Source organism: Fonsecaea nubica, assembly GCF_001646965.1.
Source record: "Fonsecaea nubica strain CBS 269.64 chromosome Unknown Scaff14, whole genome shotgun sequence".
Lineage (NCBI taxonomy): Eukaryota > Fungi > Ascomycota > Eurotiomycetes > Chaetothyriales > Herpotrichiellaceae > Fonsecaea > Fonsecaea nubica.
Window position 1 is genome coordinate 247,260 of NW_019173687.1, and position 13,245 is coordinate 260,504.

Consider the following 13,245-nt stretch of genomic DNA (forward strand, 5'->3'; position numbering starts at 1 on the left):
ATCACCAACACCATATCTCCCAGAGGAGGGAAACCAATGGAATCGCTGACGGGCAAAACGTACATTGTGACGGGAGCCGGATCTGGCATCGGACTGGAGACGGTTCGAAAGCTGGTGAATGCCTCGGCCGTCGTCCATGCGGTCGACTTGGTCGCCACCCCTCCTCCTGATTACAAGGAATGGGAGCAGAAGCAACAGCGAGGACAGGTGCACTTCTACGGGTCCGTCGACGTCAGCTCCCGCGTCGCCGTGACGAAGTTGTACGACGCCATCCAGGCAATCTCTCCACGCATTGACGGACTGGTGAACAGCGCGGGCGTCTGTCCCGGCGGCGACGGCTACTTGCAGAGCGACGAGACCTACGACCTGACCATGCGTGTCAACGTGACAGGGACATGGAACGTCACGACGGCTCTCCTGGCCATTGTGGACCGAGAGTCGCCCAACAGGGGCCGAGACGGTCCAGCCCCGGCCAACACGCGCGCCAGCATCGTGAACCTGGGCTCCAGCGCGTCTTTGTGCCCTTGGCCCACGCTCGCCGCATACACGGCCAGCAAGCACGCCGTGCTCGGGCTCACGCGGTCTTGGAGCCACGACTGGGCTCACAAGGGCGTGCGTGTCAACATGGTCGCCCCGGGAGGCACGGACACGCCACTGGCGAGGGCACAGTTGGCCGACGGTGCAGGGAGGGGGGAAGCGCTCACGGCCGGGCTGGCTCTCATCCCGCTCGGGAGACTGGGTCGTCCCGAAGAACAGGCCGACGCCATCGTCTTCCTGCTGAGTGACGCGGCGTCGTACATTACTGGCCAAGTTTTGCCCGTCAACGGTGGCTTTCCCTGATTCATGTCAGTTTGGACAGAGTCATGACTGCAATGGCAAGGGAGAAGAATATAGTGCAGCTTTCTATGCCTGCCTGGACATATCAAACACCTATGGACATCAAAATAGCCATGTGTAACTCATAAAGGTAGACAGATGAATAAACAGAAGAAATGTCCGTAGTACTCGGTACTAACAGGAGGAACATTGTCACGTAAAATGAGTTCGATAAGTTGAGATACGTGCTGGAGGACATGTACACGGTCTCTATAATCCTCGCGATATCAGTCTGCTATCCTTCCGTACGTCCTCACGGGCAGAAATCATCTTCTGAAGGTAGTCGGCCTTTAAAATAGATCCAAACTCAATCCTGTCTTGCTTCTTCAATTCGCAGACACCTGCTGCTGCAGAAAGACTGCCGTGGTGGCCCTCTCCTGTTCCAAGTCGTGGTTGCGGGCGTTGGCTTCCTCGAACCTCAACCTCTCTCTTTCCCCCTCCTCGTGTTTCTGCTGCTCCCTCTTCCGTCTCTTCTCCTCGGCGATCTCGATCGGATTCTCAACAGGCACATACGAGTTGAGATAGTCGGTGGTGCCCTCCATCTCGATCTGGCGCCGTGAGAGGCCGTTGCCGAGCCATTCAAACAGCTCGCCCTTGACTTCGGGCCGCAGTTCGAAGTCAAAGTCCTCCCAGCGCGGGTTTTCAAAGACGAAACTCCCGTGCAGTTGAGAGCCCGGCCAGATGGCCAAGAGACGGCCCTCGGGGCTGTTCTTGTGTCTCCACCACGCGCGGCACTGGTTGTGGCACTGTCAGAAAGCAGTCACATATCGAACACGGACAGTTTACTCACATTGGCCGCGAAGATGGTGGGCTTGAAGTACCGATCGGCGTATCTGCCGAATGATTTAATGGCTTCTCTTCTGCTCACGGTGGTTCCAGGGTCAGCACAGGTTTCATCTCTAGAAGATACAAGGATTCTGGGAAGACGTACTTGGGAAGCATGCTCTTATACCACTCTCGCTGGAGTTTCTGGATGCACTTGATCATGTACTTGGCCTCGTTTTCCAAGAACGGCAACGCGGATCCCAGCCCTGGTCCGCCGTTGGGGCCCAAGAAAATGAAGTAGTTGGGCATGTTCTCGGGTGCCATGGACAGGTATGCTTCGGGAATGTCGTCCCATTGATCCCGCAGTTGGGCACCACCCTTGCCGGTCACAGGGAAATGCACCTTGTACACACCGTCAAAGCCGGTAGCGCAGATGATTGTGTCGACGGGCCTCTTGGTCCCGTCATCAGTTTCAATCCCATCGCCATACACCTGCTTGATCGGGGTCGACACGAAGGAGACATTGTCCTCGACCAGCGCCTCGAGGTACCCCGGCCCGGGGGTCAAGCGACGACAGCCCGGCGGGAAGTCGGGGACCAACTGCTCGTAGATCTCGGGTTTCTTGGCCAGCTTGGTCTTCATGTGCTCCTTGCAAAAGTCCCAGAGGACCTGCATCCCCTCGGTGTTTTGGTAGAGGGCTTCGACGGGCCGATGGAGGATGTTTTCAATCTGTTTCCGGTACTCGATGTACTCCTCTGGGTTGTTCTTGAACCGCTCGAGATCCGCAGCGGGCGTTATTGCTGTGAGGAAACAAGTATATTGTCAGTGCTCAAGACGTTCTGGCATATTGAAGCCTTCAAGAGAAAAAAAAAAGAAGGGGGGATATTGTCGACGTGGGTACCTACGGTCACCGTTTCTTTCCATGAGTCCTTCGCCGCCAATCCCAGCTGGTGGGATCCACGTCTTGCCTTTCATGTAGTGATCGACGTGGGTTGCCTTGGGCTGGATCTTGGGGAGAATCTGGATGCCGCTGGACCCCCCTCCGATCAACGCCACCCGTTTGCCGGTGAGATCGTAGCTGGGGTCATAATGGGCGGAATGGAACATGTCGCCCTTGAAGTCTTGTAGTCCTGGGATGGCCGGCCACTTCCATTGGTTCAGGATGCCGACCGCAGAGCAAACCACGTCGGCTGTGTCCACAAACTCCTACATGTCGTGGGTTGTGGAGGTTAGAATACCCGTTCCTGTGAGAGAGGAGAGAGGGGGAGAGAGAGAGAGAGAGAGAGAGAGAAAGAGACAACGAAGGAGGGAAGAGGCCGCTAAGGCTGGGGTATTTATTTGCAAAAATACAGTGCCATCGCATACTCACCTGTCCTGTCTCTGCATCCTTGAGCCTCACGTACCATTTGCCCTCCTTGTCGTTCCACTCGGCGCCCACCACCTCCTTCTTGAACTTCATGTATTTCAGCGCGTTGTACTTGGTGGCCACGCGCTTGAGGTAAGCCTCGATCTCGGCGCCGGGGGCGTAGTAGCTGCTCCACTCTGGATTGTGTTCGAAGGTGAAACTGTAGGCGTGCGAGGGAATGTCGCACGCGATGCCGGGGTAGTTGTTCTCGAACCACGTGCCGCCCAGGTCGGCGTTCTTCTCGTAGATGGTCAGGGTCAGGTTCTCGATGGCCCGTGGGAAGAAGATGCCGGCGATGATGCCCGACATGCCCGCCCCGATGACAATCACCTTCATGGGCCGGGGCTTGTCGACCGGGCGGGTGGCGAAATCCAAGGGGTCGACGTTGTCGAAGAACCCTGGCCCGCCCTTCATCTGTTTCTTGAAGGCATACATCTCCTTCCTCCGCTCGGTGCTCCGGCTGTGAGAGAGAGCGTGTACGTGTATATATGTGTGTGTTCCGATGCGGTTTGGTGTTTGGTATTTGACCAGGGAAAGGTATCTTATATCTCTGCGCCTGGTGAAATGGGGCCTCAGTAGGTACAACAGATATATATTCCCACCCTGAGCCACTCCTACTCGCTATGCAAGGCACATATACCCTCTTCCATAGGTAGGACTACCATCATGTTCTCCCCTCCCTGTACTTTCGCGAATAGACCCACAATGGATCCACCAAGGCTTTACATGTGAAGGCACAGCTCGCTACTGTGCCGAAGCACAAGAACAAAAAGCGGGGTCTGGGGCGAGGGAGCGGTATATATGTAATCGTTCGATGACTTTGACTATCCTCCTCCAATCAACACTCTAGAGTCTGCTTTGCCATGACCTTCCCTGCCGCGTGTATATCTAACCGAAACTGAGTGGGTTTGTTTGTCATTGTCGGAGACGTAATATGACTCAAGAAAATACGAGGGTTGTTCGTTGGAGAGACCTGTCAGTTCTCTCTCTATCTGCTCTTCTGTGTCATGGGGCTAGCTGACGTTGGTGATATTCTGAGCACACACTTGGGCACGTCAAAGCGCTCGCTCACGACAGTTCCGGTGACCAAAGAATCACTTCACACGGGGGATTCTCATAATAGAAAGAGGCCTCTTTATTGGTGCAAGCATCATGTCATGAGAGCTCACGGTTTTCATTTGGATAGTCAGCTATAGAGCGTTGGTCCAGCATCATCCCGTCTGGTCAAGGTCTCAACCCCCATTTCCAAAAGCCTTGTAGACCTGCTCCTCGAAATTGACGTTGAACTTTCCGGCAATGGGATCACCAGGGGGCATGATCTGGAGGAATGCCGTCGCCGCAATCCCTGTTTTCCGGTCGATCCACTGTGTCCAAGCAGTATCGGAATCGTTAGTAAACAGATTGATTCACAGAACATGGCAAGGTATGGGGACAAGAATAAAGGGGCTGGGGAACTCGTACCCAGATCAGATTCGGTGCGCCCGACCACTGTAAAGTATCGGCAGCTCGACGACCGGGAAAGGCCTCGAGGTTGATCAGCCCGGACAGGCCGTGATCGATCTTCGCGTCCGGCGGGATCGAGGGACCAAGGACAGGCTTGTAGGGTCCCTTGACCACGTCATCCAAAGCCTGCGGGTGCAGCATCTGGGGAGAGAACATCTCATCGACGCTCTTGGAGGACAGGATAGGCCCTCCGCCATCAAGCAGCGCCGACAGCATTTTGATGTAGTCATTCGCGCTGCCCCAGACCCCGTGGCCGCCCATCTCCACGGGGCTTTCCTTAGGGACGGGAATGTCTTTGGCAATGGCCTTGCCGGTCTCTTGTCGTTCGAAGCCTTGGACGATCTCGTTGGGGGGAAACTTGAGCGGGTGGAAGGTCGTGTGCGTCATGCCCAATGGCTCCCAGATGTTTTTGCGGTAGTAGTCCTCGAGCGTGGTCTTGTTGAGTCTCGCGACCTGTCACCATGACACTCGCAGTCAGCAATCTGGAAGCCGTGTCCACCCACCCTGTTACCCGTTCTGGTTGAGACATACCACCTCAGCGGCCCAGTCAATCCCAGCTCCGTAGGTCCAGCTTGTTCCGGGCTCAAAGGCCAAGGGCACCGTCTTCATGGGGATCTGTCCTCTCATTCCGTCAGCTTCTCCTTCTCCTGTACACAACCCATCCCGTAGTCCAACGGGCTGTGAAGAAACTTACCCCCGTGTTGTCCAGAGTCGTGTATTTCAACCCGGTTGCCTTGGCCCATTTGGCCAGGGAAAATGGCATAATGTCGTAGCCGACACCACTTTGATGGGACAAGAGCAATCTGAACCCCTCCACCACTCAGGCCGCGAATTAGTTTGGACTGGACTGGACTGGACTGGCAAAAAAGGTACGAGAATACCACTGGGGGTTTTGTTCGAGAAACCAACCTCAGGGTGATTTTGTTCTTCCGGGGCTTGGTCGTGGGGACTCCCTTGTCATCCTCGCCGCCATCCAGGACCTCCAGAGCAGCCAGTTCGGGTACATGAGGCGCCACATCGTCGTCGAGTCCAATGAGGCCTCTCTCCACCGTCTGCATCGCCGCGACCGCGCACATCAACTTGGACTGCGAAGCCAGCCAGAAGAGATGATCGCCTGTCAGGGGCTGGTCGGGCGCCGAACCCACGCCGCTGACATGTTGATACAGGATTTGCCCTTTTGCAACACCAGGTAGATTCTCAGCGTCCGGAGTACTTCCATTTCAAGGAGTAGGCGTATATGACAACCATATGGCCCGGAGAAATGCTCACCTCGTCTCCCAACGACGGTGCCAACGATCGAACCCGTCACGAAGTCACTGTCCTGCTGGTTCGTAGCCCGATCAATCAATTCCGTGATACCCGACATTTTTCTGAGCGGTGCATGTACGAGTCGGACCGAATCATCAGTGACCATCTTACATCTGTCTTCCAAGGCAGCTCTCTCCCTTTTGTTTTTATTTCGGTGAGAGAGGCCTTCATCGTTGATCGCTAACTCACGTGATTATTGTGGAAGTATTCGATGACCAACAATTTTATTAGCAATGGAGTAACAGGCAGAAACGCCGCAATCAATCTTGGTTTTCCTGACGAACTTGTGCTATCTTGGTCACAATAACATCGCTGAGTATCTGGATTACCCCCATCTTCATGGCTACCCTGAATCATTCCTGTCCAATCCGTGGACTCTGCCCACTCCTGTGCCATCATATGACGGTTCTTGGTTCTCTCATGACTTGTTAATTCTTCCCGTCCGATCTGTGTTCGCGGAGATGAAGAGGAATCTACTAGCGTCCGAAAGGCCGTACATACCCAGGTGAGTGTGGCATATCTCCCGTTCCGAGAGAGAACTTCTGGCCCATTCGAATTGTGGCCATGCAATCTTCTATCTATGGAATACAGTCAAGCCAACTCCTTGTCCGACTATTTGAGGTCCGCGGCTGTCCAATTTTCCTTGAAGAACTCCTCTGTGTAATTCCCCCATTGATCAAGCTCTTTCGCAGTGTCTTGGTATAGCTTTCGGATCATGTCGACCTTGTCCTCGCTCCGAGGCTTGATGGTACATCTGAGCAATTTTCCCAATCTGATTAGCCCATGTTTTATATCTGTGCCGACTCCAACCTCGAGATCTGATTGGGGGGCTCTGATGTACTGAGGTAGAGAGTGTGTTGTACTTACTGGAACGGAGCAGGTCCAACCACCAAGCCCTCGGTCAGCGCATCTCTCTCAACGGGGATTGGCACCCCTTGCGCGTCGAGCTTGTGGTGGAATTCAAATGCCCAGAGCAGCCGGGCCATGGTGATGAATAGTGTGCGGTCCGCGACATGGGAGCCCGGGCAGACCCTTCGTCCAGCGCCGAAGGTGAGGTGTGGTCTCTTTTCGTAGTTCTGGGTGATGGAATAGGCGTCCATGCCAGAGTCCTCTTCCGGGAACCGCTCGGGGTTGAAGTCGCGCGGGTTGTCGTATCTTGCCGGGTCGTTGTTGATAGTCCAAACCTGGTCAGAGAGCACCGTCAGATTATTGCTCCCCAAGAAGGCATTCTCTTTCCAACGCATCTTGTTGCCGCTTCACTGCTCACACTTACACAGTTCATCAGTCCTGTTCCGGCAGGGATCGAATATCCCATGTAGACATCATCTTTCATCGAGGCATGGGGCATCGGTCCCCCTGTGAGGGTCGTGGGCTGCCCTACTCGTCTGTCAGATGAAGTTATGTCTCATGCATTCACAGTCATACTCACAGCGCAGTGTCTCCTCCACACATCGTCTTAAGTAGGGCATATTTCCACGGTCGGTCCATTCAGGTAGTCGTGTGGCGCCCACTACCGTGTCAATCTCGCTCCGCGCCCGGCTCTGCACTTCGGGAAACAGCACCATTGCCTGTTGACAACGTCAGCGTCAACAAAGAGGTAAGCATTCAGTCGGCGCATCTCCCGGTCTGCGGGTGGCTCCGACGTACCTTGACAAAGCCCAATAGGGTGTTTGATTGCGTATCTCTGAGATGGGGACAGTCAGTAGGTGATGGCTGCCAAACAGGGAGATGGGTCAGGGCAAGAATGTTATATATACGTCGCCGCGGCCCAGGCATGGCCGGAGTTGTACCACAGCTCACGCTCGCTCAATTGGTCCTTGCCCTTCTCGTTGGACAGTATCATGTCACGACACAAGCCTGGAAGATTCGGCAATGGGGACCACCATCGTCAGCAAGCCAGTAAGGACATGGTTGGAACTGCGCAGTTTGTGCGTACTTACTGGGATAATAACGTCCTTTCTGGATGTGATCCCTGGTTTCATCGACGAGGGTCTTCCACAGGCCCACCTCCATTCTCTCCAACTCTCCTAGATATCTCTTAAGTGGGTTGATCCGATATGGCACGGCTCGGATGATGGGTCGGAGGACCGGCCACCAGTCGGCCAACTGAAGGGAAGCTCCTGCGATGACTGCCCGGCGGAACCACTGCAAGATCTCCATGTTAGATACATCTCATATGGTGCCTATTCCCTCGTGAGCATACTCACCTCCGTCAGGATCTTGACCTCTCGGATGTCAGCCGACGGGAATCGCTTTCCGTATGCAATTGTCGCCCCGATGCTGATCGTAAATCGTTCAAAGTGGTGTCGAAAGTCATCCGGCGTCTCGAGCAAGTCGTGGAGCAGCTGAGCCGTCTCGAAATACTTGGACTTGTCAGTATAACTAGCACACAGCACTTTGGTCCTTCTCAATTCAATCCGGTCGATCGCGATAGACGTTGAGAAGCACCCCTGGGACTGTCGCCCTACCTGATATGGAAGATAGTTGTTGGCCAACTTGGAATTCAGACGCACGTGGTAGACTTTTCGTTGCCTTTTCCATACATCATCGTATCTGTATCGCACCAGCGGGACATAAGTGAGCTCATGGTTTTCATTTGGTGTTCGAGGGGCCATGCATGGGATTCCTGGGACGTACGGTCGAAAGAATATGTTTATATCATTCCCATATTCGCGAAACAAAATGTCCATTCGAGTTGAATTGTTCGCACTCCTCTTTTCTAACAGATCATGCACCGCGCTGGCTGAGCCGAGGAGGATGATGCGCTGGGTTCCCAGTTGAAGTCCCACGAGAGGCCCATCTGGTCACACAGCCACGTTAGCCCCTTGTCAATGAAAGTCAGGCTTTGTGCAGTCTGTTCGGCCTGGTGTCGGTGTGCATGAGAGCGGACAGGTACATACATTCCTGCGTCCACTTTTGGAACTGTAAGTGCATGTCCTTGAGCGGGAACTGGTGCAGATTTCCCAGAATTGGCAACGTAGGAGGTCCTTGGGTAATAACCGTCAGCATGGCCCCAAATACATTGCCATGGCAGCTGTATATATACGACGCCTGACACAAAACCAGAGAAATGAATGGTACTTACCTGGGGGAAAGTCTTTGGGCCTCATTCCCACTCGGCATAATCTGAGGGCGGCAAAGACCACGACCGTCAAAGCCAATCCGTATAGAATGAATGGCGGAATGCTCGGTCCAGCCATGGTAGTGAGTCTCCAGCCAATATCACTCGCTCGAAAGGTAACAAGTCGTGTGAGGGCCGGAGTTAGAGTCACCAAATCTTGTCTTTCATATATATATTGATTTTGACGGCTTGGGTTGTTGTTCATTCATTGCCTGTACCGGCCATAATATGGAACAACGCACCAGCGGTGGTAATCCCCGGATTTTCCCCAGAGTCTCTGCAGTAAGGCCTTCCCTACCGTAGCTCGACGCTTGACGATGGAGCCAAGTCATTCATTCCCTGACCACGCAAACCGTGACTAAATCAACTCAAACGCAACTCGGCGCCAGCAACCCAGGAACAGCCACAGCGCCGTACTCATGTCGTCGGACGCAACTAAGAGATGCTCTAAGGAGCCAGTCGTTTACGCACGAGGTTCTTTAGTAACCGTACAAGTTTTCCAATGATCCTGCAGAGGCAATGAATCACGTATCAAGGAAACGCGTCTGTTTTCGGGACTGGATCTTCCCGCTGCTTCTTGGATTATGAGCACCAACCCACTCGGAGTCCCACAGCAACGTCCATTTTTCTTTCGGCTTGCTAGATCCAGCACCAAGGGAGGGTGTCGCTTTGACTTGATAAAGTGCCGTCGGAGCACTTCTCTGCTGCCGGCGTTTTGCTTGCTTCTTCAGATTGGCAAGTCCGTCCAAGTGCATTTCAAGTCTGTTCTCTATTGCAGAAGTTGACAATACAATAGCATTGGCCTGCCATCCACCCAGCTCAGTTCTTTGTATCGTCTCCTCTCCCACTCTTTCAGCCGCCCAAAACCTGAGTGTGAGCGGTTGAGTCTCGGGTCAGAGTATTTCGCTAGTACCCTCCAAAGTGTCCATAATGGCCTGTTTTTCCTTTGTCAGTACGACACACTGTACCCGGTTTAGGAAATGCTTGTGTCATGATGGAGGTGTGGATAATGGTGGCCTATTTTTCGTCAGTGCGAAACAGTTTATCTCTTTTCAACAGCTTCTCGTACCATGATGGAATTGTGAGCCGTGGTGGCCTATTCTTCGTCAGCGTCGATATGAGAGCGAAGAGGTATACTTGCTAGTACCTTGCAAGATGGAACCTCCTTCTGAGGTTGTCGATAATCTGCCTTTGGGTATTCAACGACTCGATAAGACGAAGTGACCATCAGATAAACTACAAAGACACAGTGCCTGTCCCCCTTCGGTGCACAGGCCTCACGAGCTCGATGCCTGAAGTCGTCTGTTCGGATGACCTCTGCGTGGAACGTTGGCCAGATTCAGTATCCCGCCGTGGCCGTTTGCGATCGAGTCGAGACTTGGAGTGACTCCTGCTGCGTGCCTTTCCGGTCGGAATTGACAGGATATTTCCACACGCGTGGAAAAGCCGACGAAAGCTGATCTTCCAGGAGTTGTATCCGGTATAGATGCCCGCTGGCCGCCACTGTAACGGGCCCGATATAGTGGGAAGCAGAGCCTGTAAGGCTTCTCTAGACGCAACGTCGTAGAATCCCGCGTTTAGAGCCTTGCGTGCCACAGTCGCTGTCGCTTGCAAGCAATCGATATCATCATCCGGTCTCTCACGCCATGATGGAAGGTATCCCGTCGTGATGCCAAGATGAAGCTCGTCGTCATGGCCGAGATAGCCGGCAAAGAAATACCTCCGCTTCGCCAACGTCACTTGCGCCTTTAGATGTTCCTCCTGATCGTCCGATTGCTGGACCCAGAATTCTGGGCATCGAAGTATTGGACTCTGGTAGCAAAGAGACACAAAGTCAATAAATGTGAAAATCGGCCAGCACGTTCTGATTCTTCCGTACGGCCTCGCTACCCAGATCGCAATGCAGTAAAGAACCAGGACCGCGAATGCGCCATAGAAGTTCGAAAGTTTGACATTGACCATCAATGCGTCATTCCCAACCTCACCATAGACAAAGATGCGTCCAATGATAACGTGGGTGAAGGTGCTCCCAGTAGCAAGGATAACGCCCCATGCGATCCGAAAATTACGGGCCACTAGTGCGTTGGCGATAGTGGAAACGGGGTCGGTTGAGAGATAGTCAAGAAGAACAGATTGTTGGGCTGAAGTTCCTTGCACTGAGGCGGCCATGTTTTGAATCGGTCGCATTGTGCGGTGATATTGGTCGGAGACTATGAACGTCGGTGAGAAGAGACCGAAGAGGAAGACGGGGAGGACATTGAACACCAAACCTCGCTCAAAAATGCACAAGACTGCATTTTGCCGTCGAAGGTCGTCCGAAAGCCGGCACAGTTTGGGTCGAAACGCAATCGGTTGGGAAACGCTTCCTTTAGCCCAATAGACAATAGAACAGATAAATAATGTTATACCTATTAGGAAGACTGGCAGGATGTAAACGTCGGTCAGGTAGAAGTTACCAACCCGAGGTCGTCTGTATCTCGAAGAGAACTCTTGATTCTTCTCTTGATCAAAGAATTCGTTTCCATCTAGGGCATTGGTTAGGCATGAGTTTCAATAGCAGAAAACCACACAGGGATTTACCTTGAACAGAGCCATCCGGAGGAGGGGCGACATGTGATTCGAGCTCGTCTCCATCCTGCAGTGGCGCCACGGGGCTCTGTACTCGAATCCTATGGTATCCCACAGCAGATCCCTCAGTCTCCATAGCTGCAGAGTGTGACTGCTGCGTGGTTGCTCCGAGAATGGAAAGGGGTTCTGGTCCGGTATCGTGGTCGGCTGACGGCACGGTAGCACCATAGGGTCCCAGCGGAGTATAACGAGTCTGTGGGGCCAGGACTGTTCGTAACGAACGCATGGGAAAACTTTCCTCTTCACCATACGTTCGTGGATCACCCTCAGAATCCATTTCAGGTTGAGATTCTGCTGGTTCATTTTCATGAACTTGCAGACCACCCTGAGCCATGGCCACTCGAGAATGTCCGCCGGCCAACGTTCCTTCGTTGCGGAAAAATCTGATACCGTGAACGATCAAACCAGTATGCTGTTGTCTCCAGTATCCGAGTCGCAGCGTGCCATATTTTGAGGGCCATTTCTCAAGAACTCGGATGACTTCTATTCTGGCCCGCGTAAGCTCAAGGCCAGTAAATGCGGGAAATATATTCGACCCTTGGACCAAAGAGAGCTGTGACGCAATGGAGCAAGGGCTCCATCGAAGACCAGTCTTGTGGCACTTCAAGTATACAATCAGACACACTACCGAAGCAAACAGAACAAGGTAGATTGAGGCCACAAAAGCACCGGATACCACGGAAACGGTAACCTGCCAGCCTTGGATATCTTCCACGGGTTGAAGGAAACTGGACTTGAAAGGGGCCAGAAGCGCGTTGGCGGTGAGTGATATCGAAAGAGTGAAGGCCAAGTATTCCTTCCGACGAAACATATACAGCAGTCGGCCTGGTGCGGGAATGAATCCAGGAAGAGTGCTGAGCTCATCGGAAGTATGAAGAAGGTTGTGGCCTTCTGGCTGATGGTCCGTGGTCACATTGGCCATTTTGACATATGGCATGATACGATAGTACTGCTGCACAATGGATCTGAATGCCAGGACCGTCACCGAGGCAATGACATTGGGAAGATAGATCCAGAGGTTATAGCTCGTTTGTGATTGGAAGCGGAGCCAACGCGGTTGTTTGCGCCCAACCACGACCAAACCAGTAACAGCAGCAAGGCAAAGGAAGAACCAAAGTGCAGCGACTGTCAAGAACCCCGTACCAAGGACAAGAGGTTTGAAATTTGGTTCCTCATAGCCATCAATTCCGTCAACATTAATGGGCATGTATCGATCATCCCCTGCATCCAGCGAAGAATGGGCGACGGAGGCGTCATCACTGGCCGCATATGTTTCTGCGACACGATCACGACCTCGATCCATACCTGGATGAGCAAAATGGGGGGTGGACTCGGACTCGTGGTAGCTCATGGTGACTCGACTATCTCTGAGATCCGGTGTTGGAGTTCTGTGATTCACGTGGTGCAGATTCTTAGCATCATCTGTTGTGGTATTCGTCGAGACAAGAGCCTGTAGATGATCAAGAAGACAGCATGATCAAAGACTGGTTGTCCGAGAATAGAACAAGTTACTAACAACCTCGAGGATATCCTAGAATGTTATTTGATTCTGGAGTCACAGAACTGAGAGCCCGAGAAGGCCTCTTTAAACGACGAAGAGCTTCTTTTCTGCAGCCTCACTTCGTGGAGGAGATGGCAT

The 13,245-nt window shown here is 53.1% G+C and overlaps 5 protein-coding genes across 5 annotated transcripts; 1 reads left to right on the forward strand and 4 right to left on the reverse strand.

The window, feature by feature from the left end:
- Nucleotides 1–36: 36 nt before the first annotated feature.
- On the forward strand, nt 37–840 carry AYO20_03115 (hypothetical protein; the record flags this gene model as incomplete). The annotated part of the gene is made up of 1 exon (XM_022641418.1): nt 37–840. The coding sequence occupies one exon, from the start codon at nt 37–39 to the stop codon at nt 838–840; it is 804 nt and encodes a 267-aa protein (XP_022502620.1).
- A 362-nt stretch (nt 841–1,202) lies between these two features.
- On the reverse strand, nt 1,203–3,481 carry AYO20_03116 (hypothetical protein; the record flags this gene model as incomplete). The annotated part of the gene is made up of 5 exons (XM_022641419.1): nt 1,203–1,622; nt 1,667–1,736; nt 1,808–2,441; nt 2,547–2,847; nt 3,011–3,481. The coding sequence occupies 5 exons, from the start codon at nt 3,479–3,481 to the stop codon at nt 1,203–1,205; spliced, it is 1,896 nt and encodes a 631-aa protein (XP_022502621.1).
- Nucleotides 3,482–4,278: 797 nt separating this feature from the next.
- On the reverse strand, nt 4,279–5,915 carry AYO20_03117 (hypothetical protein; the record flags this gene model as incomplete). The annotated part of the gene is made up of 6 exons (XM_022641420.1): nt 4,279–4,410; nt 4,508–5,002; nt 5,081–5,164; nt 5,244–5,331; nt 5,459–5,723; nt 5,819–5,915. The coding sequence occupies 6 exons, from the start codon at nt 5,913–5,915 to the stop codon at nt 4,279–4,281; spliced, it is 1,161 nt and encodes a 386-aa protein (XP_022502622.1).
- A 554-nt stretch (nt 5,916–6,469) lies between these two features.
- AYO20_03118 (hypothetical protein) lies at nt 6,470–9,057 on the reverse strand (the record flags this gene model as incomplete). The annotated part of the gene is made up of 10 exons (XM_022641421.1): nt 6,470–6,629; nt 6,725–7,041; nt 7,131–7,234; nt 7,287–7,425; nt 7,505–7,541; nt 7,615–7,714; nt 7,798–8,002; nt 8,065–8,657; nt 8,758–8,844; nt 8,943–9,057. The coding sequence occupies 10 exons, from the start codon at nt 9,055–9,057 to the stop codon at nt 6,470–6,472; spliced, it is 1,857 nt and encodes a 618-aa protein (XP_022502623.1).
- Nucleotides 9,058–10,214: 1,157 nt separating this feature from the next.
- AYO20_03119 (hypothetical protein) lies at nt 10,215–12,957 on the reverse strand (the record flags this gene model as incomplete). The annotated part of the gene is made up of 2 exons (XM_022641422.1): nt 10,215–11,503; nt 11,559–12,957. 2 exons carry the CDS (start codon nt 12,955–12,957, stop codon nt 10,215–10,217), a joined length of 2,688 nt encoding a protein of 895 aa, XP_022502624.1.
- Between the last annotated feature and the right edge of the window lie 288 nt (nt 12,958–13,245).